The sequence below is a fragment of the Gopherus flavomarginatus genome, chromosome 1, assembly GCF_025201925.1.
Source record: "Gopherus flavomarginatus isolate rGopFla2 chromosome 1, rGopFla2.mat.asm, whole genome shotgun sequence".
Classification (NCBI taxonomy): Eukaryota; Metazoa; Chordata; order Testudines; family Testudinidae; genus Gopherus; species Gopherus flavomarginatus.
Window position 1 is genome coordinate 309987199 of NC_066617.1, and position 23918 is coordinate 310011116.

Here is a 23918-nt window from a genome sequence, read left to right on the forward strand (position 1 = left end):
CCCCTATTGGTCCACCAACCATGATGATCTGATCGAGAGGACTGCAACTTCTGGTAGTGAAAGAGTCACTGATGGTGACTGATGTCTATGCAGATAATTCTTTTGGGTTAGGTCAAGATGTCATAGGGGAATTCTCTTTGTTTTTCTTTAATCAGCCATTTTCAGTCCACTGCTGGATGAAGGCCTACCCCACTAAGATCCACTTTACCAGGGGAGTATCCTGGTTGATTTCTTGCATCTGGCCAACTTCTGGACCTTGTGTTCAAGCAGGGCTTCGAGACTGGGGTGTATGTGTATGTGGAAGTGGCACCCTTGTCATAGATTGACCGTTGCCCCTTCTGATCTGTTTTAACCATCCAAGTGCAGTGGCTAATGGAACTAATATACTTCAAGATGGCACAGAGGCAGAATACTATTTAGCCAAACAGCTCACTCTATCACCTTGCCTGATAGGATTTTACAATGAACTTTTGTCTTCAGCCAATCACACAGTAGCTTTTATACCCTCTTACCAGACTTTTTCCTCAGTAGTCAATGGTAAACCAGAAAAACTGCAACACATGAAACAAGTGGGAAGATGTTTGGAATAATGGAGACAGAATTTTTATGCCAAGTCTGGCAGAGTACAATGATTTGTTGATGTCTTATGCTGGGGTTGTGCATAAGACAAGGAAAGATTTTTGCAACCTCCATTATAGAATCCACAAATAGGTAAGCAGCAAAACTAGCCTGGGCTGTGTGTGAATGGCCTGGTGAATCCGGTTTGTCTTCACTCAGTTATCAAGTCAGATTTTCTTTGTTGTCAGGAATTTCCATGGGTACTTTGATGACAGAAAAATGTTTGGATCCAGACCAAACTGTCTGCCTCTGTGGTTGCAGAGCAGTATCTGAGGGTGGGCTTTTTTGGGTGTGGGGAGATGTTAAATTTCTTTGCTTGAATTTTAGCCAGTATTGTTCAGTGAGGCTCTGGAGCTACTGCAGCAGTTGTAAACATTGTGTGATGAAGGTTAGTGTAGAAGCACTGGGTTCATTGTTGATGGTGTCAGTGACATGCTTTGGGAGGCCATGGTAACAGCTGTCCTTACGAAAGCAATTGTGAGATCTCTGCTCAACAGTCCATCTTTCACGGAGGACAATCTTCCCTAACAACAGATTCATTTTAAACTTCTCTTTTTGGGGAAAAATTGTTAAGACTATTGTGGAAAAGCAAATCTGGTAACATCCCGACCCTATGATTTCTTTGGTCCCAGTTAACCTTGATTCCAGCCTGGATACCGTATGGAAATTGCAGTAGATATGTTGGTCTAGCTCAGCTCTTGGATCTGGACGAAGATCAAGCATCCAGGCTGATTTTAGTTCTGCCAGCTGCTTTCAATACCATACACAGATTGTGAGGCTCTGGTGATGCGTCTATGACCTCTAGCAGGGATAGATGATATTTCTCTTGTGTTGCTCCATTCCTCTGTTTTTAAGAAGCCACAGGGTCATACTAGCCAAAGTATTATTTGTCCCAGGGTCTCTCTTTGATGTGGGGTACCACAGCATTCTATTCCTCTGCCCTCTTGTGTACGGTGTCTATGAATCCTTGGGAAGGATTAGTGAGCGAGCATGGACATCAGTATCTTCAGTATAATGATGAAACCCAACTCTGTGTGTTTACTTCAGCTGACCCAGGTGGTGCAGTTCACTACTTGTTCAGCAGAGGAGAGCTCCTGCAGGGACATGGACATGCACACTTGTGCAGGCCACACGCTAGCCAGCCCACAGGTTGTCATGCTTATACTGTTGGAACCTTACCATTTACACTGCCTGACTTTGTTTTGTGTGTGTGATTTTTAACCATGCCACCTATCATTGTGATTTCCTAGTTATCTGCATTTAATTCCAAACATGAATTAGATTTGTATCTATGATCCACCTGTGATACAGATCTGTGTGGCTAGCACTATGCTCCCAGAGACAGTAGGGTGCATCGCTGCAATACTCACCAAAGATGTAGGAGCACACTGTGTGCTATTCTTATCCTGCTGTCCAAATGTGTGTTTCATAGTTAGCACAGTATGCCAGTGTGTTGACAGCAAGATATTCCAAGTCTAATCTGAATTGTTACAATGGAAGAAAACAGTGGCAAGAATCATATTTTCTTGTGAGCTGGCACACTGAAGAGGTGACATTTATGGCCTCTGCTCTGGGGAAAAGATGCCAAGCCCAGTTGCTAGAAGCCTAATGGAAAAGAAACCGAGAGATGAGAGGAGCCATTTGCTTTAAAATGTTTATATCTTTACGATGATTCACATGTTAACTAATTATTATGGGTCCAAATCTTCAAGTCTGACCTTGACTAGTACTTACTCAGCACATGTATATATATATCTATATACACAAACAAAACACCCTACAAAAATAAAAATCAAACAACTACACAGCACACACTATTCTTCCCCTGGGGACTCATAGACTCATAGATTCATAGACTCTAGGACTGGAAGGGACCTCGAGAGGTCATCGAGTCCAGTCCCCTGCCCTCATGGCAGGACCAAATACTGTCTAGACCATCCCTGATAGACATTTATCTAACCTACTCTTAAATATCTCCAGAGATGGAGATTCCACAACTTCCCTAGGCAATCTGTTCCAGTGTTTAATTACCCTGACAGTTAGGAACTTTTTCCTAATGTCCAACCTAAATTTCCCTTGCTGCAGTTTAAGCCCATTGCTTCTTGTTCTATCATTGGAGGCTAAGGTGAACAAGTTTTCTCCCTCCTCCTGATGACACCCTTTTAGATACCTGAAAACTGCTATCATGTCCCCTCTCAGTCTTCTCTTTTCCAAACTAAACAAACCCAGTTCCTTCAGCCTTCCTTCATAGGTCATGTTCTCAAGACCTTTAATCATTCTTGTTGCTCTTCTGTGGACCCTCTCCAATTTCTCCACATCTTTCTTGAAATGCGGTGCCCAGAACTGGACACAATACTCCAGTTGAGGCCTAACCAGCGCAGAGTAGAGCGGAAGAATGACTTCTCGTGTCTTGTTTACAACACACCTGTTAATGCATCCCAGAATCACGTTTGCTTTTTTTGCAACAGTATCACACTGTTGACTCATATTAAGCTTGTGGTCCACTATGACCCCTAGATCTCTTTCTGCCATACTCCTTCCTAGACAGTCTCTTCCCATTCTGTATGTGTGAAACTGATTGTTACAGGGGAGAGGATGTAAGAATGATCTACCTGTGACAGTTATGAGTCACAGCACTTAATTAACTACTGAAAGGCACTCCATGATGAGAGCAGTCTAAGAACTTGCATAGAACAGTATACTCACATAAGTAGTTCAGTAGTTGAGTTCAGCGTAAGCCCAGTACAACTCAACATGAGAAAGAGCTGTAGAATTGGTCCCTACATGTGAACAATGTATGTAAGAAATTGTGGCATTAAGAGTGCCTTCTCCAAGATGGATAATTATGTCACATGAAAGACTCCCCTTATCTAAGGTGGATCTCATATGCTGCTCATGGATTCCCTGCTCATGTACTGTATACCTTGATGTAAAAAAGCAGAAAAAAAACCATTCAAAAGACTTTTGAATGTTTAAATTAAATTGTTAAAATAAAAATGCCAGAGGGGGACATACTGAAAGGTATGTACATATTATAATGGTGGCAACACCAGCAGCAAAGGGATGAAGGAAGAGGACAAATAAAAGAGCATATTAGAGAGAAATCAGCAGCACTATTATGATGGGATTTCTTTATCAATGTTCTTACATCTGGGTGGCTTCTGCTCTTAGAATATAATACAGTGGGAAAAAAATGTCCATTACCTTTCAATTTTTCAGCCAGCAAAGTAGCTTCGTGTTCAGAATAATGCATTATTGCCGGAGGAGAGGGAGGTCGTAGTCTGTCTTCTTCCATTTTGCGCCTATGACGTTCTTCTCTGGCCAGCATTCTTTGTTTGCATTCCCATTCATAAAAGTCATCTCTTGCCTGAGCGAAATCAACATGAAGGCGACCTGAATCCTTTTTGTCTGTGCTAGATCCTAATCTCATGCGGTAACCTGAAAGCAACAAGCAGAACTGTTGAAGTTTTTATTTATTTATACTTTTTAGGCAGTGGGGGGAAAAATCAAAAGTTCATTTGCTTTTACCTAGCCACCTTGATCTCCTAACTACCATCTCATATCAAACTTTTAATTGTTATTTACATATACATCCACCTACACGTCCAGCCTTCTGTATTGCTAAAGCATACATCACCACCAGCAACATCTGGATCCAGGTTTAGAACACCCTCAAACATTGGGGTATTCCAGTTTGAGGTTCCAAACCTTTATAAGCACAGAGGTCATTTGCAAAACTGCACGGCTACACTGGGTTTGGATTTTGAAGCCCACGTAACCCTGGGAGTGTTTGGATCAGGCATATAGTTCTGGTTCAGAAGATTTGGACAAAAGATTGAAATCCTTGAAAATCCCTGCCAGAGATAAATGAGCAAATTGTGTTATAGAAATTGCCAGCCCCAGGGATAATGCATCACACTCTGCATTGAAGCTGGACCTCAGGTTTTGACCTTTCATAGTCACAAACACAATATGCTAACAGCATGGGAGCAGATATAACTAGATGATCAAATTCACTCTAAGAAGAAATGCATTTATACTCAATATTTTGTCTGAAAATGATTGTAATAGAGTACACTGGTTTATCAGAAGAAGCAAACTTGTTTTAGACAATGTATAAAAGGTGCTTGTTATGTCCCTTTGGTAACGTCTTATGTATTCATAGATGGGTCAATGCTGCACCTGATAAAACTAACAGATTGTAAGCTCTTTAATATAGTGGCCATGCACAATGGGGCCCTGATTTTCATAGGATCCTCTGGGTGCTAAACGAAGAAAGGTAATCCGATGGGACAATACTGCACAACAACATAAGCTGAACTGTTAGGATAAGGTCCTATTTTGCTAAGAATCCTTGGGATACTGTACAGATACCTTTTGGTGACAATGGACAAAGTGTTCACTGCTCTTTATAAAGCAGCTCCTGTCTCAGCCCTGACAAACTCACTACCCCTAGCACATCACTTTCATGGTATCTACATATGAAGGGTTGCACAGGAGGTCTCTATTGAAAGCTCTGCATGGTGTCAAGTATCAGTGGGCAGCTGTGTTAATCTATATCCACAAAAACAACAAGAAGTCCGGTGGCACCTTAAAGACTAACAGATTTATTTGGGCATAAGCTTTTGTGGGTAAAAAACCTGAAGAAGTGAGGTTTTTTACCCATGAAAGCTTATGCCCAAATAAATCTGTTAGTCTCTAAGGTGCCACTGGACTCCTTGTTATTGAAAGCTTGTAAGTTATCAATACTTGTGATCATTGTGAGAGATGCGTGAATGGGTAATATTTATGGAATAATATGACTCTACTAAAAATTTTGCCCTTACGGACTTGGAGTGAAAGTGAGTCACCAGGGGATCTTATGTCCTGGTAATGGCCCATTCAAGGTGGCTGGGGAGTTGTCACCTCTCCCTGGCTGGCCAATTATGTAATGTACTGTTCAAGTGTCTACCCTTGCCCCATCTCAGAAAATTCAATGGAAAACCATCAAAGACAACTTGAAGGTAAAAAGGAACATTGCAACACACAGAATATCACCCTATCTGTTAATAAAGACAAAAGACTATTTTGGTATATCCCATCCCAACATGGAGAGTGTGCAGGGCTTGTTGAGCAGGGCTGTTTCGTGAAAGATTAGATCGTGGCTCCTGTGAAGCTCTGCAACAGACTGAACTTCGGGGAGAAAATCTATCGTATTAGATAGGAAGGTAACTATTAAGAAGGGTAGACCTGATTCACATTTTATGATTTTGTTTTGTATTGTTTCCATCACTCTCTCTTGTTTCTAGTGGAACCTGTATTCTTTCTTAAATAAACCTTCTTTTGTTTTATTATAAGTGCTCACAAGCGCTGTGCATTCTACAGGATTGGGGTAATTTAGGGTATAGGCACCGACTTGCCTCTGCCCCGTCCTAACTCCATCCATTCCATGAGGCCCTGCCTCTTCCCCAACCCCTTTCCAACCCTTTCCTGAAAATCCTTGCCCCAACTCCTCCCCCTCCCTGCCCCTATTCTGATTCCTTCCCCAAATCCCTGCCCCAGCCCCGCCTCTTCCCCACCTCCTCCTCTGAGCGTGCCATGTTCCTGCTCCTCCCTCTCCCTCCCGGAGCAGCCAAACAGCTGTTTGGTGGCAGCTGGGTGGGAAGCGCTGGGAGGGAGGGGAGGAGCGGGGATGTGGTGCACTCAGGGAAGGAGGTGGGGGAAGAGTCAGCACCTCCCACAGAGCTGCTCACAGAGTCATCGCCTATGATTTAGGGTAAAACTGGTAAACTGGGCCACACTGCTCCTGTGGGGGCAGAGGATCTGGGATTTCTTTGAACAGCCAGTGGCAGGGGCTGGGTATCACAAGGGGACTTAGGAAGTGGGCTGCACTTCTCAGGTGTGGTACAGCCCAGAGGGGAATGCTTGAGAGGCTGAAAAGCAGGTAGCTATCACCCAGTCACCACAGGTAAGACTCCTTCTGGCTAATGGTAGGAGGTAAAGAGATGACTCAAAGCCCTGGATACCCCGAGAATCATCACAATCCTTTCTCAAGTTATACATTACTGACTGAAAGAAAATCTTAACATAATCCTCCTAGTTCTTAACCAGTGCTTCAGGGGAAATTTTAGCAAGTGCAGAAAGCTGTAAACAGTGCACACAATCACAGGAGACACTGAAAAATAGGTAGAATTAGCCACTTTGCAGAAGGATTGCACAAATCCCACTATGCCCACCCTTGTAATAGCTCTGCTCATGAGAGTACGAGGGGAACAGCCCAATAGGAGCCTCTGGATCCTTTGTATGCTGGGTAGCTGAGCTCCACGCTGGCTCTGGTTAGGCTGTCCCTAAGGTAAGTCACTCTATTAATCTATATTGATGCATTTATGAAGACCCAATGATTGGGGATTCCTGTGTATGGTACATGAAAAGGCAGAAGCTGTTTTTCTTCCCATAAACTTGAACAGCAGCCACTGCCTGCCTGTGCCTTGAGCAGGTTTGATCCTGTCCCTCCTAGATACCACAGGTTCCAAGGCAGCCTTTGGGCTTTGTAAGGGGAAGGGCAAAGCTGGGCTTTGATCGGAGAGCGGTGAATGCTGTGACACGCTGAGTAAATTTCTAACTTAGGGCTATAATATGTTCTATCTATTGTTGTTAAGGGGGTTATTGTATAGATTAAAAAGGATTAGTTAAAGGGTTAGAGGTTGACTGCACATATGCAGAAAAGGGGACAATGGCTTCAGATACCTAAGAGACCATGAAGGTGATATTTGCTTTGACGTTTTACCTCTAACACCCAGTTGAGCTCAACAGTCTAGCTTGGCAAAGGAGAGAGGGGTTCCAGCTTGCAACCACAGGAAAACTGGAACAAAGAACAGCCCACAAGGACAGGGCAGAGAGAGACTGTTGGAGAACAAACTGACACCTCGAGCCCAGAGATTAGGAGACTAGGGTAAGACAGGCCTGCCTAAGCCTTTAGGAAAGATAAACATGTGTACAGCTTGTTACTGTTTTAAACTCTTCTCTTATACTTTGCCATTTTCCCACAGTTAAGATTAAACAATACTTTAGTTTAAGAAAGCCATTTAGTGTCACTGTATTCTCCACTGGCCACAAGATATCAAAAGGAAGAACCACAGGTACTCGAACCCACTCAGACCTGTTGGGGGTAAGGACTCCTTGGCTGCTGTAACCAAGGACCTGGTCTGCGAGTGGGAGAATGGTATGATTTCACTCCAGGGAGGTAGAGGTATGAGGCCTCCTACCAGTGGGGGGTGCACTCAGAGAGGCATAAGAAGAGGTCTGTCGTGCAGCTAGCTCTGTAACCATGACAAATGTCAGACAAATCAATTGACTCCCAGCATGTTTTTCTCAACTAACTAATTTTGAAAAACCAAAGAACCTTATTAGTCGTGTTTGAGGAACACGGCCCAAGTACCCAGGGTCATGAGCCTAAAATTAGATTTCCCAGCTGTGTTTTTCACTCTATGTGACCTTGTGAATGCTCTCCCTCTGCTCTGCTTGTCTCCTCTGTTGTTATGAGCAGATAAGGTATTGAAATGTGTAAGAGTCTTGCTCTTGGAGCCTTTCAGACAGTAAGGTTCTTACATATGTCCAAACTCTGCCCACTCACAATGACAAAGGAGCGAAGTGGGAGGGCTGATATAATCCAACGAAAACCTGGAGTGTGCAACTGGGAAGCTGAATTTTATCAGAGCAGCCCTGTCTTTTGGGAGCAGATAGAGAGAAAGGCGTAGAGAGGAAGGTCCAGTTTGAGCACAGCACAGGAAGCCAAGAATATCTGCATTTCACTCCTAGATTTGGTGTCCTTCACAAGAGGATTTTCAAAAGACCTCTTTAGGGCAGCCAGTTTTGAGTGCACCCATGAATGACTAAAAATCAGATTGACTGTTTGGCCACTCTGGCTGCCACTGGCCAACCAGTCAAAGAGTTTTTGTGAGCATCCACGTCATAATGTCAAAACTAATCCCACTGTTTCAAATGTCACAGCAGCCCTCCTTAGGCACAGTCAATCTAGGCACTTCAGCAGTCCTTAAATGGACTATTGGGACAGTACTACCTGGATTGACATAAACTCAGATAGGTGTGTGGCTGGCATGACCATACACTGGGTGGTGTGTGTGTATGTGTCTGTCAGACTCTGCTTTGTTTACAGAGCCCCCTGAAAGTCAGTCTGCATGGCAGCGGTGAGTTATAGAGAAGTCTGAACACCTGCTATCTTCCATTATTTTATGCTCTTAACAGTGTTCAAAGGTATTTGCACAGATAATAGCACCCCTCACACCCTTTTCAGACCTCCTCCTGGAAGAGAAATGAATTTCACTCACACAACCTCTTCCCACTTAGGTGCCTGGAACAGCAGCTAGCATTAACTGCATGCAGAATATGTCATTTTAAGTCTCCGTTTCTCACACACAGACAGAGGAAGGGATTTTGGTCACTCACCAGAAGCCTAACTTTAAAAGAGCAGCACCAGGAAAAATCAATTATTATGCAGTAAAAATAAAAAACAGTCTTTCCATGTTACACATCTAGTATATGCACCAAGACTTACCTTTTGTAATTGGGTGTTACTGAGCAGGGAGCTGGCCAGTGAATGCCCTGAAGACAGGGAGAGAAACACCTGGACTTGGACATCCAAAAGAGAGGGCCTAGGGGCATGAGCATTGAGTGGGAGTTTAAAAATGACATTATACATTGCCTGGATACTCAGCACTGGGTAGAAACTGGGACCCATTAGCAGATATAAATCATATTCAAGGTTTTGCCCATAATCTTCAAAGTTCTCCACAGGGCCGGGCACTGGCAACCTAAGATATTGTCCCGCTCTTTGTGTCCATGATTGCTCAGAGTTTCACGAGCTATGGAACCATCGCAGTCATGAGGGTGAAACATATGAGAGCAGGAAGCAGAACTTTCTCATCAGCTGGTCATGGCTATTTGGAATTCACTTCCATAACAGATCAGAATGGCAGCGAAATGCTCAACCTTCAGAGCAGAATGTTCGCATGTCCAGTTTAGCAGTCCTGCAATCAAAACCCAACATAATGCCTCTTCCCAACCCCCCCAAACATCCATTTGGAGTTAGAAGGGAAAGAACTAGCGATTAGACTGCTTAATGGATTTTATAATTGCATTACTATGGAACTAAGCATGGGATAAATTCCTAGATAGATTAGATTAAATTGGATAGACAGATAAAACCAATTAGACAGACTAACTCATAATTATCAAAGGCATGGTTTTCCCTCATATAACAAGTATAGTGAAGTTATAATAAATTATACCTTCTATTTGTAGGTCTCTTTTGTACATTATAGGCTTGGGAAATTGCTTTAACTGTATGTTTTTCTTCTACCATTTCTATATGCATTATGTTTCAAAACACTATAAAGATCAGTTAGAAAAACACAGTCATTCAGTACAATTAAAACCTGCCTCTAGTGCATGATCCGTCTTCTCTGCAGTGCTGGAAAACAGTCAAGGCCCTGAGTTTACTGCAGAATTCCATGGAAATCAGGGCTGACAGCACAAGTTAGCTGATTACGGCCGCAATGCTCACCGGTTTCTTTTTCTCTATCCCTCACTCCCAACCCACTGTCCCTTCTTTAGTGTGGCTGGAGACACTACGGAAAAAGCCTCTGTCAGAGGAACAAAAGGAAGGACGAAAGAGGAAAATAAGGAGAGAGAAAAATATGGAGATAAGGAGGAAGGGAAAACAGAAGAAAGCAGAGGTGGGAGAGTAAAGAGGAGAGTTGTGCAAACAGCAGTGAAAAGGAAGAGTGAAGAAAGAGGGAAGGGGAAGGATGGAATGAAGACTGAAGGGGAGAGTCAGGAAGGAGAAAGTCATGAGAGGTTGGAACGCACAGAATGAGGGGAAAGGGGAGCAGAAAGGGAGTTTAACCTCCACCGCTGCTCTCTTTCCTGACTGTCCCCTAACTATAGTACATTATCAAAAAGAAACTGGCAAAATAGGAAGCAATACATTGCATATATAATAATCAGCAGATCTGATGTATTGGCATTTAAGACAATCTCTGACTATTAGGGGTCAGAAGGAAACTTTTTTGGGGGTCAAGTTATCTCATATCTGCCTCCTCAGGATTTCTCTGAAGGATCTGGTGTCAGTCACTGCCAGAGACAGGATACTGGACTTTGATTCTGATCTAGCATAAGAGTTTCTGTTTCTCTATGATCTTCTCTTCCACTCCCTTACTCTTTGCACTGTTTTGTTCATTTTGGGGGGCTTATGTCCAATTTAGGACCTCCTCCTAAGAAACACAAAGCAACCACGACTTATACTATGAATTGCAGGTGATTAATACCTCTGTAGATAAGCAGCAAAGAATCCTGTGGCACCTTATAGACTAACAGACGTTTTGGAGCATGAGCTTTCGTGGGTGAATACCCACTTCCTCAGATGCATGTAATGGAAATATCCAGGGGCAGGTATATATAAGTGTGCTAGCAAGCAAGCTGGAGATAACGAGGTCAGTTCAATCAGGGAGGATGAGGCCCTGTTCTAGCAGTTGAGGTGTGAAAACCAAGAGAGGAGAAACTGGTTCTGTAATTGGCAAGCCATTCACAGTCTTTGTTCAATCCTGAGCTGATGGTGTCAAATTTGCAGATGTAGATAAGTTGCTCTAAGCTGGGACCTGAGCTTTGTTTAATTTGTCTGTAAAGTGCTACACAAACTCTAGGGATGTAGAAATAATAAATAAACACAACAATAATAATGAGAGATGGGAAGGAAGAAAGTTGAAACTGGAGTGGGATGGGAAAAAGAGATGGGGATAGGAGTGAAGAAATGGGGTAAAAAAAGGAAGGAGGGAAGGAAGAGAGGACAATTTGGAGAAACTTAAAAAAAGGCTTTTAAAATTTCTTTAAAAAATAATTTCACATCTCTGAGCTCCAAAGACAGGAAATTGAAAAAACAATATTTTTTTTTAATGAAAGAGTGGCTGCCTCTTTGTAAGTGAGGTTTTTCCAAGTCACAATTTAACATTCACCCAAGTTTAAAGGCATGAAACTTGATTTTTGTTTTAAAAAATGGTAGTTGGTGGAGATCTTAAGGAACATCCCCAACACTATACTAGGTCAGATTTTCTCAAGAGGAGTAGTACTTTATTGAACAGATATTCCCATCAAAGTCAATGGGACTTTTTGTGGAGAAAGGTGTTACTCTGTATGTGTATGGGTATCAGAATCAGACCTATAATGTGCTTAAGAAGGTAGAATCCTTTCAGGCCACACTGCAGAATGCATAAAAATATGCCAGTGAAACTGCCAGTGCTTGTCATAGAAACCAGCACTGAAATACTGCAGCAATCCTGCTCCAGGGCCCTCCATTCCCACCCCCCTACCCCAACGTAAGAGTAAAAACCATATAAACCTGCATAAAACTGAAAATAATTGTCAGGGATTGTGGGAAATTGCTCCAGGATAGGTAAAATTCACTGAATCACACACTAGTCTTGGTGAGCGCAGGAAAATATGGAGTTGCACCATTACCACTCCTAGCCAAAGCTGCTGAGCTCAAGCAACACTCACTGAGATAAAGGTTAAGAAAATAAGCACACATTAGCATCATAAAATACAAATGAGAAGCACAGAAAATCTATTAAAGAATGTAAAGTACCAGAAAGGTAAATGGCTTTATCAACCATGAACTCCTCTGCAAAACGAATGTGACAAAAATTCTTCTTGCTTTTCCGAATAGCTGTAATATCTCCACACTGCTCAAAGACTTCCTGAATAATTTCCTCAGTAGCATTTTCTGGTAAACCTCCAACAAACACAGTCTTACACCCAGGAGGTCTCTCTCTTGTGGAAGGTGGTGGAAGATCTAAGTAAAAACAAAAATCACACTGGAACACAAGGCTTTGTCTTTTTATCCAGTCATCTCAATCAGCCCTGTAATCAATTTTATGCACTAAAAATTATTCTGAATAGCAATTTATTTGGGAGAGACAATTAAATATTTTAGGGATTGGCCAAAACTGGATCCCTGTTTTGACTGATGGTTTCACAGTCAAATCCCTGCCATTATCATTTGCTGTCCAGGTCAGATCCAGAACCCAAAGGGGTTTATTTTCCTATTTGGATTCAATTGAAATCCCACAAGAAAAGTCTGTGGTACTTTGGCTGAGAGGAAGCTTAGTGCTGACACGACCTCAGACACAAACCCTATGCTCTAGTGTAAATCTGAGCTTGGTCTGAACTCAGCCACATTGGCTCATCTCTAATTTTGTACACAACACCAACTCAAATCGATGGGTGATGAAAATCAGGCCACATTTGTTTAGGTGCCTGCATATGGACACGGGAGCCTAACTTCAGGCACTCAGGTTAGAAGATGTTACCCAGTCTTTGCATAATTTAATTCCTCTTTTGTAATACAGAAGCATAGCAAACAGCAAAACAGAGTGGGAAACACGATGCAATGACAACATGATGAAAACCCTCTGCCCGTTATCTACTTTGTCTTGTTGCCAGATAATAGAACAGAGGCTAGAGCAAGGGAAGGATAACCTAACAGCACAAAGAATACTCAGTTGGCTGTGAAACACCACAGGATGAGGCGACTTTAAAAAAAAATCATCATTTACATTTAAATGAGCAAACTTAAATTTTTGGAGGCTGTATAAAAGATAGAGTGTACATTGTCATAATGTTTCACCTTGTTTATATGCAGATTACTAGAGCACTTTTCTGGGGAAAAAACCCAGTTAGAAGCCAACATTGATTAATATGAATTAGTTAGTTGGCACTTAAATACGTTGAGTGAGGTTAGTCTTTTAAATGTTTTTGAAACCCAGTCTGTTTGCTTAAACAAGGGGCCAGGCACAGTACAAACACAGAGCAAAATTCTGTTTGCTTTGCTTTCTTCTTTAACCATAGTGCTGGTGAAAGGCATCAGCTGATGACCCTAGGAACTGAAGTCCTCTGATTTAGTCACAAGATTCTGCCTTGCTCAGTGAGAAGAGTCCGTCTTTCATTTGCATAGCCCATGCAAGGGCCAGGAAGATTACAGTCCCTGCACTCAAGGGAGCATAGGGACTGCTTCCCAGGGCAAATATGGTGCTGTAAAAGGGCAGGGAGATGGAGCTGTAGATTTGCCCTCTCTACATGTCAAGCCCCAGATTTGGCCACCAGCCTGGGGCAACTATGCTGTATGCCATGGCAATCCTCCTGTACCCTGGGGAGTTCCCAAGTGCTCTCTGTGGGCAGCTCAGCTCATCACCACTTACTACAGCAGGTGGGCACTTCGCACAGTCTATCCCAGAAGAGGTACAGAGTGGGTGACCGTTATGTAAGCTTCCCAGTATCTCCTTACCAACCCACCTTCCCCATAACTCAGAGGGAACCCTAGTAGGGGGTGAGGCAATAGGTGAGTCTTTATGCTCATTCTCACTGAAGTCTCTCTTCTGAGACTGTCAATCTCAAAGGTGCCCCATCTGTGTGCTGTTTTTGTGATGTGGACACCTGATCCTGGGAACTAGACTAAGAGCACCACACACAGTTCATAAGGGTCAGTGAATAATCATTGAACAGTGACAATTTTCCTTCGCTACTGACTTGTGCTGGATTTGAATGAGTGACAGAAATGAAAAAGAAACACAGAGGGGAATGGCTTATTAAAACTAAGTGAGACTTCCAGTCTGTTTCAGCTTTGTTAGATTAATTCACTTTCTTTTCTTACAAAACGTATTCCTATGTTTGCCATTGTATTTGTAAAGATGAATTAACATGTTCTAATATGCTACTACACTGCATACACGCAACACTTACATACAATTTGGTTGGAAACATTTTAGTTACCAGCGCATATCCAAAAATTATTAACTTTATTAAATCAGTTCTATTTCTTCAATACATGCCACTGTGGTTCCTTTTGTATTTATAAAGAAAATGTGCTCAAATATTGTTGGCACCTAGAAACATTTTATGCAAAATATTAAGAAAACAAGATTGCCAAGCATTCTTTCATCAGATCCACTTACTTGGGTTTGGAGGGAAGAGTGTACAGCTTTTGCAGTGAATTATTTCTTTGACTACAGGCACATCTGTTGGTGGCGGCGGCGGTACTAACCCCATGCCTGGTATCATCGGGTTAATTGGAGTTATTCCAGTCATCATGCTGAGGCTTGGATCAAAGCCTGGTACACAGATTGAATCTGTAAATACATCACATAAAACCTTGGCTTATAAATCTTGAAACTACTTCTTGATTCCATTTTCCTGCACAGACGGTTTTGCTCTAGGCTTTTTCTCTAGGTATCACTGGATAAAAAAAGGAAAAAGAAAAAAAAAGGCTGCATTTCAGCCAGCCAGCCCACTGAAAACAAATTAAAACTATGCATAAAGGAGGAAATGTTATATAATTTAAAATATTAATATGACTGAGTGCAACACGGCACATTAACGTGTAAAACCATGCACCATGAAGCTCTGTTATTATCTGGAATGCAATTTTCTGTTTTATAATGCCTCTGTGTTGTTTACATTGCCTTCTGACCCAGAATGTGGGAAGAATATCATTTAGCACTGATATGCCCTCTATATCTAATTGCCAGTTTTAACAAAACTTTAGTCTTCTCACACAAGTGACCTTGATTTATGAACACCACGGAAAAAGCTCCACTTCTAAGTGTGTTTTATATAAGTCTGGCCTGACAAAAATTCCAAGTGTTTTTTTCTTGGAAACTAAAGTTGCTACTGCACCTAATAAGGTCTTGTTTGAGGCAGAGAATTAACTTATTCTCAAGCTGATATTTAGCTGGTTTAGTAAATTCTCTTAAACACACCTATTATTAAATACATACGTATAGTCCCCTTAAGTAAATTCATATGAAATGCATACTTGGTTTTCATACACCCTTCCCCAAATCTCTTTGCCAAACATTACATACATATTGTTTAAATCTGAAATTTAGTAGGATTTTATAGCACCAGACCCATGGCATTCTGAATTAGAATAAGCAGATGTTTTAGATGAACATGGTCAATTTTTTAAATTCCCATTTGTTAGAAACATGTTTTTTGGTTTCTTGAGGCACAATAAATAAAACATTTTGAGAGAGCGATCTCTTTGTTGGCACAACACTGCTGCTATTTGATGTCATCAATTATTTAAAAGAAAAGTGAGTTACTTGGGTTGTCCACAGGTTTTCTGCAGAGCTTTCTGGATAGCGATTGCGAAGTATTTAACGATGCATGCAAAGTCAGGAGTTAGTTCAGCAGCTTGGGAGTGTGCTTTGAACAAAGAGAGAAACTATCTTTTTTTGAGGGTACAAACTGGCAAATTTGAACTACACCTTGTTATGAGGCAGCATGATGACTGGTCCACGCACAGACCCAAGAACCTGGAAATCCTCAGTTGTAATCCTCGGTCTGGCACTGATATGCTGTGTGGTCCTGGGCAAGTGTACTAACTGCTCTGCAGTTCAGTCTCTGCATTTGTAAAACAAGTATAATAATACTTCCTTACCTGCAAAGATTAACTCAAGCGTGTTTGGCACTTTGTAGGTGTAAAGCACACTGCAAGTGCTAAATATGATCTCTGTGTTATTATTTGCTGAAATACCAGTAATCCTCTTTTACCAAATTCACATAACAAAAAAACCGAAAGTCAAAATGCTCTGGCTGAGAACTGTTATGCCAGTAGAAATACTCTCTAGTTCCGCTGCACACTCCCGATTGCGCCAACACTGACTATGTTTTGCTTTCAAGCCATTCTATTTTATAGCAAGCACACAGCAAGCAAGAATTTGCTCTAGGCTTATTGAAGACTAGTATTAATGAAAGCTCATGATATTACATTACTTTTTTCTAATAAGTGGGCTTATGAAAAAGGTTTTGCTCTGGGTGTGATTCCCCCCCCCTTTTTTTTTTTTAATATAGAGGCATGTACATTGCTTCCAGATTATGCTTTGAAACTCCACAGCTGCCATTTATTTCATGGGAGGCAGTGGCTGCCATATTAAACATTCATGTTTCGGGAGTGCTGTGAGATAAACTCAGAGGTGAAAGGGCGGGATGCAATTCACACGAGTCCTTAGGCGATTCTAATTTTCTCACTCGCATTTTTAAAAGTCACACTGCTGACAGTCACAGCAGGCCATGATCTCCCAAAGGCAGCCTGTGGTGGATAGAAGCCCATCCTTACAACTTGCTACCAGAAGTGCCTGGATAGTTCCATCACAAGCAAAAAGTAACATCACATAGTACTGAATGCAATTCCTTCTATCACGTCACACCCAGATAGGTAACTATATGCAGCATCCACAGCAGGACCAACACATTCTGAAAGATGCAGGGAATCAGGCAAAGTTTTTCATGCTGCTTATGCATCTCTCAGGGGCTTTCTAGAAGCCGGTGGAAAATGCTACCATCAGGTTGTACTCATGTAGGATGTATAAAGGTTCCATAGGGCCAATATTTCTGTGATATATTTCAACGTGCCCTGGCATCTCTGTCCCCTAATAGGTGCATGTGGTGAGACAGAGGCATAGTCAGGAGCTCCTGAAAACTAATTTTACTTCTCATGGGGCATGATCCAAAGCTCAATGAAGTTAATGAAAGACTCTTGTTGATTTCAGTGAGCTTTGGCTCAGGTCCACAATGGCTCTCTCTGTGGCTTTGGGCAAGTCATTTAACCTGTGAGGTTCAGCTTCCCTTGCTGTTAAATTGAGAATGAAACGCCTGCATGCCTCACAGGGTTTTGTGAGGATGCATTAGTTATGTTTGAAAAGGACACTGAAGAAGAGAAACATTATATGAATTCTAGGAGTTATTATTATGGATTGCAGTGTTGCAAACATTTCCCAGGGTCTTATAGCCAACCCCCTTGCAACTTCCAACAAAGAAATTCAGTGGATATGCCATAATACAGTACAATGTGATAAGCTTACGTTTCACTCATACACTAATGGCAAATAGGTGCTTTATATTTCTTTTCTAGTTGTCTTTATTTCATTAAACATTGTGAACAACTTGGGGACATAGCAGCAAGTTAATCACTTACTCACAAAGTGAGAACTTGGCATTTTATTTTCCTTTTGGAGGTTCTGCTTTATTTTGCTGGCCAGTACCACACCAAGTCTCTTTCTCACATGGGCTACAGTATCTCTTTGGCCACAGTAACTGGTTTCCCAAACCTTAAGTTTTGCCTTTCTATTTTCAGCTGGATTAAGGTCACCCTACCAATCTATCTATTACCAGATAGGAATGTTTTTCTTCTTCTGTTTAAAATTTTGTTTCACTCCTCCCGGCCAGATTACTAAAAATTAGACCTTTTTAAAAAATGGATAATCAACTAAAAGAAGGTTGAGGGGGGATATGATTGCTCTTTATAAATATATCAGAGGGATAAATATTAGGAAGGGAGAGGAATTATTTAAGCTTAGTACCAATGTGGACACAAGAACAAATGTGTATAAACTGGACACTAAGAAGTTTAGACTTGAAATTAGACGAAGGTTTCTAACCATTAGAGGAGTGAAATTCTGGAACAGCCTTCCAAGGGGAGTAGTGGGGGCGAAAGACATATCTGGCTTTAAGACTAAGCTTGATAAGTTTATGGAGGGGATAGTATGATGGGATAGCCTAATTTTGGCAATTAATTTGGCAACTGATCTTTGATTATCAGCAGGTAAGTATGCCCAGTGGTTTGTGATGAGATGTTAGATGGGGTGGGATCTGAGTTGTTACAGAGAATTCTTTCCTGAGTGCTGGCTGGTGAGTCTTGCTCACATGCTCAGGGTTTAACTGATCGCTATATTTGGGGTCAGGAAGGAATTTTCCTCCAGGGCACATTGGCAGAGGCCCTGGAGGTTTTTTGCCTTCCTCTGCAGCATGGGGCACGAGTCACTTGCTGGAGGATTCTCTGAAGCTTGAGGTCTTCAAACCACAATTTGAGGACTTCAATAACTCAGACATAGGTTAGGGGTTTGTTACAGGGGTGAGTGGGTGAGATTCTGTGGCCTGCATTGTGCAGGAGGTTAGACTAGATGATCATAATGGTCTCTTCTGACCTTAAAGTCTATGAGTCTATGAGACAGTATTATGGAGATAATGAGTTCTTCAAAGCACTTCTACCTTACAGCACCTCCTCAGTCTTTCCTGGATTCAGTTTCAGCCATATGGTCTACATCCAGCTGTAATCCTGACCAGGCTCTTGGGGTATGTCTACACTACAAAATTAGGTCGAATTTATAGAAATTGATATTGTAGGAAGCGATTTTATACAATTGATTGTGTGTGTCCCCACTAAGAGCATTAAGGCGGTGGAGTGCGTCCACAATACCGAGGCTAGCGTTGACTTTCAGAGCGTTGCACTGTGGGTAGCTATCCCACAGTTTCCGCAGTCGCCGCTGCCCACTGGAATTCTGGGTTGAATTCCCAATGCCTGATGGGGCAAAAACATTGTTGCGGGTGGTTTTGGGTACATGTTATCAGTCGCCCCTCCCTTCGTGAAAGCAATGGCAGACAATCGTTTTGTGCCTTTTTTCCATGCAGACACCATACTGCTTTCAGCAGACAATGCAATAGGACTGCTAACCCTCGTCATCGAATGACCGCTTCCACTGTCACTCTGCTCTCCTGCTCTGGCCGCAGATGGTGCAATAGGTGAGAAAAACTGGTCTTCCAACCATTGCTTCTGCTGCCACTCTGCTCTCCTGCTCTGGTCGCAGACAGTGCAAAAGGTCGGAAAAACTGGTCTTCCAACCACCGCTTCTGCTGCCACTCTGCTCTCTTGCTTTCCTGGTGGTCTCGCAGGTCCTCTGTAGGACCATTGACATCCGCTGCAACTCTGCTCTCCTGCTCTTGTCTTGCCATACCATGGCAAGCGTGCAGCCCGCTCAGCTCAGCTAACAGACACCACCGCTGTTGTGACCTGGCAGCAGATGGTGCAGTAACTCTGCAAAACTGGTCTTCCAACCACTGCTTCCATTGCCACTCTGCTCTCCTGCTCTGCTACAGATGCCATACCACGGCAAGCATGGAGCCCACTCAGATCACTGAGGCAGTTATGAGCATTGTAAACACCTCACACATTATCCTACAATATGTGCAGAACCAGTACCTGCAAAAGCAGGTGAGGAGGCAATGGCAGCACGGTGACAAGAGTGATGAGGACATGGACACAGATTTCTCTCAAAGCACGAGTCCTGGCAACTTGGACATTCTGGTGGCAATGGCGCAGGTTCATGCCATGGAACACTAATTCTGGGCCCGGGAAACAAGCACAGACTGTTGGGACCACATAGTGTTGCCGGTCTGGGATGATTCCCAGTGGCTGCGAAACTTTCGCATGAGTAAGGGCACTTTCATGGAACTTTGTGACTTGCTTTCCCCTGCCCTGAAGTGCAAGAATACCAAGATGAGAGCAGCCCTCACAGTTCACAAGCAAGTGGCGATAGCCCTCTGGAAGCTTGCAACGCCAGACAGCTACTGGAGAGTTGGGAATCAATTTGGAGTGGGCAAATCTATTGTGGGGGCTGCTGTAATCCAAGTAGCCAATGCAAGCACTGAGCTGTTGCTATCAAGGGTAGTGACTCTGGGAAATGTGCAGGTTATAGTGGATGGCTTTACCGCAATGGGATTCCCTAACTGTGGTGGGGCAATAGATGGAACGTATATCCCTATCTTGGCCACCTAGGCAGCCAGTACATAAACTGCAAGGGGTACTTTTCAATGGTGCTGCAAGCACTGGTGGATCACACGGGATGTTTCACCAACATCAACGTGGGATGGCCGGAAAAGGTACATGATGCTTGCATCTTCAGGAACTCTGGTCTGTCCAAACAGCTGCAGCAAGGGCCTTACTTTCCAGACCAGAAAATAACCACTGGGGATGTTGAAATGCCTATAGTTACCTTTGGGCACACAGCCTACCCCTTAATGCCATGGCTCATGAAGCCATACACAAGCACCCTGGACAGTAGTCAGGAGCTGTTCAAGTATAGGCTGAACAAGTGCAGAATGGTGGCAGAATGTGCATTTGGACATTTAAAAGCACACTGGCGCAGTTTACTGTCTTGCTTAGACCTCAGCGAAACCAATATTCCCATTGTTATTACTGCTGGCTGTGTGCTCCACAATATCTGTGAGAGTAAAGGGGAGACGTTTATGGTGGGGTGAGAGGTTGAGGAAATCGCCTGGCCACTGATTATGTGCAGCCAGAAACTGGGGCGGTTAGAAGAGCACAGCAAGGTGTGCTGCGCATCAGAGAAGCTTTGAAAACCAGTTTCATAACTGGTTCAGTGTGAAAGTTCTGTTTGTTTCTCCTTTCAAACTGTCGTAAATGGGCTATCAAGATTAGCACTAAAAAAGTTTTTTTTCTCCTGCTGACAACAGTTCATCTTAATTAATTAGCCTCTTAGAGCTGGTTGGGCAACTCCCACCTTTTCATGTTCTCTGTATGTATATATATCTCCTCACTATATGTTCCATTCTATGCGTCCGATGAAGTGGGCTGTAGCCCACGAACAAATTTGTTAGTCTCTAAGGTGCCACAAGTACTCCTGTTCTTTTTGCAGATACAGACTAATATGGCTGCTACTCTGAAACATATATAAAGGGTGAAGATGTTATAGTTTAGGTTTTTATTTTTAAAACTATTTTTAAAGGGATATAGATAGTCATACAGAGAGACAAACATTTTCTGAACTGTTGAAACTGTAATTATCAACATTAACAATGTGATATAAATATGGATTTAACAATGTGAATTACAGAAAAAGACATGACGATATATATTAAATACATTCATAAAAATTACTAAATCAAGTTAAGAATGTGCAAACACATTATGCTTAACTTTAAACCCATGTGAACATTGTAGATAAGCACTGAACACTCTCATGGCTGGTCCACTTGCACAGTGTTGGTTTAGTAGATGCCCTGAGCAGTAATATTTTCATGGCCATGTCTTGTCTATCTATCGCAAATCAAGAGTAACTTTCTGATTCATCTAATGTGTGATCTGCAAGACAGAACAATGACAACTTTTGAAGAACAAACAAAAGATTAATATTAAAAATGGCTCTTAAAGAGACAGAGAAGAGAAATGTTCTTTCCATACACTTAAAGCAGCACTGAAAAGCTCACTTTTTCAATAAGGAGATGGAGAGACAAAAAACCACCACATTAAATCTCAGGCTCTGAAAAATGGAGCAGACAGTTAAAATCCTTTTGAAAGAACTACTCTCTAATATGATGCACAAGAAAGGGGCAACCCCTTTTGCTAGTACAACTGTTGGGGTATGAGTAGTTGAATGTTCCCATTCTGTGCTGCTTTCTGTCCTTTCCTGCCAGCTCTTGCTGTCCAAGTGGTCTTCAGCTCTGCCAAGTTAAATGGTTGCTTCAATAACAAGTGCTCACAATTCTGCCATCTGTGATTTTGGAGGAAATGCTCCATCCGCAACATCGTGCCACTTCTTTTCTGCCAGTTGTTGCCATGCTGTGCTGTAGCCAGTTATGTATTTGCTTAATAAGAGCATCTTTGCTTCTTAAGTATGTCACTGTGTTCTTCTGCTGATAATACTTAGCCACCTGATGTGCCTTTTGTTCGGCTTGCCCCTGCCAACTGCCTCTGTGGTGTTATATAACAGTTGCCAAAACATATATTTGTTTTATTAATTAGGGCACCGATTTGTACCAACACTAATTTGTCCATGTGTACATGCATGCTTGGAAGGGTTCTTACCTTGAGTGTGCTTGTGCCTGCAGTACTTTGACAATTTTTCCTTACCCTTTATATGCATGTCAGTGGTGAAAACAGTTAAATAGCCTTTTCTGTTGCCCCAAATGATGAGCAACCCAATTAGGAAAGTGGTCACTGGTGAGCAGATCAATGGTAATGATAATTTTACATCTAAGAAAAATATTCTACCTTTGCTTCAGTAGACAGACATAAACAAATATCCAGATCCAGTAATCCGGTTGCCAAACAACTTGTGCCGTGGTTATTAGCAGGATGTAGGCAGCCGCTAGTAGTAAATGCAGTGGGACATGCATAGACTTCACCTCACAGGCTATGAAACTGCCACTGCATAAAGCTCATTATATTCATGCTTTTGCAGTTGAAGGGTTGTTACTAGTAGAGGGGGAAGTTCTGGAACCAAGAAATCTGAAAATACAATGCAGCCACCTTTGTTGATTTTTCTGAAAATGAACGTTGAATCAATTTCCGAAAGTGAAAATCGGAGTTACCCTGGAAAAAGGCAAGTAGAATGCTATGTCTGCTGCTGCTCAAGTAACAACAGATACCGGCAGCGCTATTCATCATGTGATAATGGTGGAGAGTCTTAGAATCACTTCCTTTTAGCACTGAACAAGAAGCCTTATTAGAATAAGAAAAGCTGTATTATCCCTAAAGCTTCTTTCCCCTAGTCTTTCCGATAGTCTGGCTAGTATGTATACCCTTGTCTCAGTCCCCTTTTTCTGCATAAGCAAGTAAACATGAAATTTATCACAACTTATAGATCCCGATGAATCATTGGTTTCTGTGCATCCAGATCTTGCCATCTTTTGGCCTTAAGGAGGGTTTTAATTCTCTTGGATTATCAAACCCCATAGGTGCAGTAATAGGGTTCTGATGAGCATATTTCGGACTTTTCTCAACAGGACTATCTACCTTCACTAATGAAGTGCTATGAGTGCCCTTGAGTCACGTGGTAATTGTTGTCACCAGGTCACATAACAATGGAAGGATCTTGGTGTGCAGCTATGTTCAGATAACAGAGGGCAGTTTCCAATATATTTTTTTCATCCAGTTTTTAATTAGTATGGGGTGTCATGGTAAACTTCCAGAGGCATTCCAAGTAATAGACAAAAAAACCTTAAACCTCTTCAGTTTGGTATCTCTCAACCTCACATTTTTTAACAGAGCCACTTCGGACAAAGATTTCTCTTTAAAGTTGGCAGCACAGCTCTGATCTGTCAATGGATAATCAGCTGAACTAGGCTTGCTCCAGTGATTGACATGGGACTTGCCCTATACCTCATCATGAGGTCTTTTCCCTGTAGGATTCTCTTAGCAAACTATACTTTCTCCACCAGTCCCTTCCCCAAAGGGAACTGGAAATAAAATGCCTGAAATTATACTATACCCCTCAAGCTTAGAACTTACTGCTGTCAAGATGCAGCCCATTGTCAGTGACTACTATTTCTTCCAGTATGCTAAAATGAGAACAAATGTATTTTAACTTTTCTACAAACACCCAATGGTTACCAGATAGATATGCCTTCTCTCCATCCAGCACTAGTGCTATCTTTATCTACGGTTATTTAGG

The 23918-nt window shown here is 42.2% G+C and overlaps 1 protein-coding gene across 6 annotated transcripts in view; it reads right to left on the reverse strand.

Moving 5' to 3' along the window:
* The window catches only part of ENOX1 (ecto-NOX disulfide-thiol exchanger 1), a 536222-nt gene that overhangs the window by 151415 nt on the left and 360889 nt on the right, over window positions 1-23918 (reverse strand). For all 6 annotated transcript variants that reach the window (XM_050948778.1, XM_050948788.1, XM_050948749.1 and 3 more), the window contains 3 exons: window positions 14622-14795; window positions 12257-12463; window positions 3823-4056 (listed from right to left, as the gene is read on the reverse strand). In XM_050948778.1, coding sequence (XP_050804735.1) covers window positions 3823-4056; window positions 12257-12463; window positions 14622-14795 — 615 coding nt within the window. The remainder of the gene's footprint in view (window positions 1-3822; window positions 4057-12256; window positions 12464-14621; window positions 14796-23918) is intronic.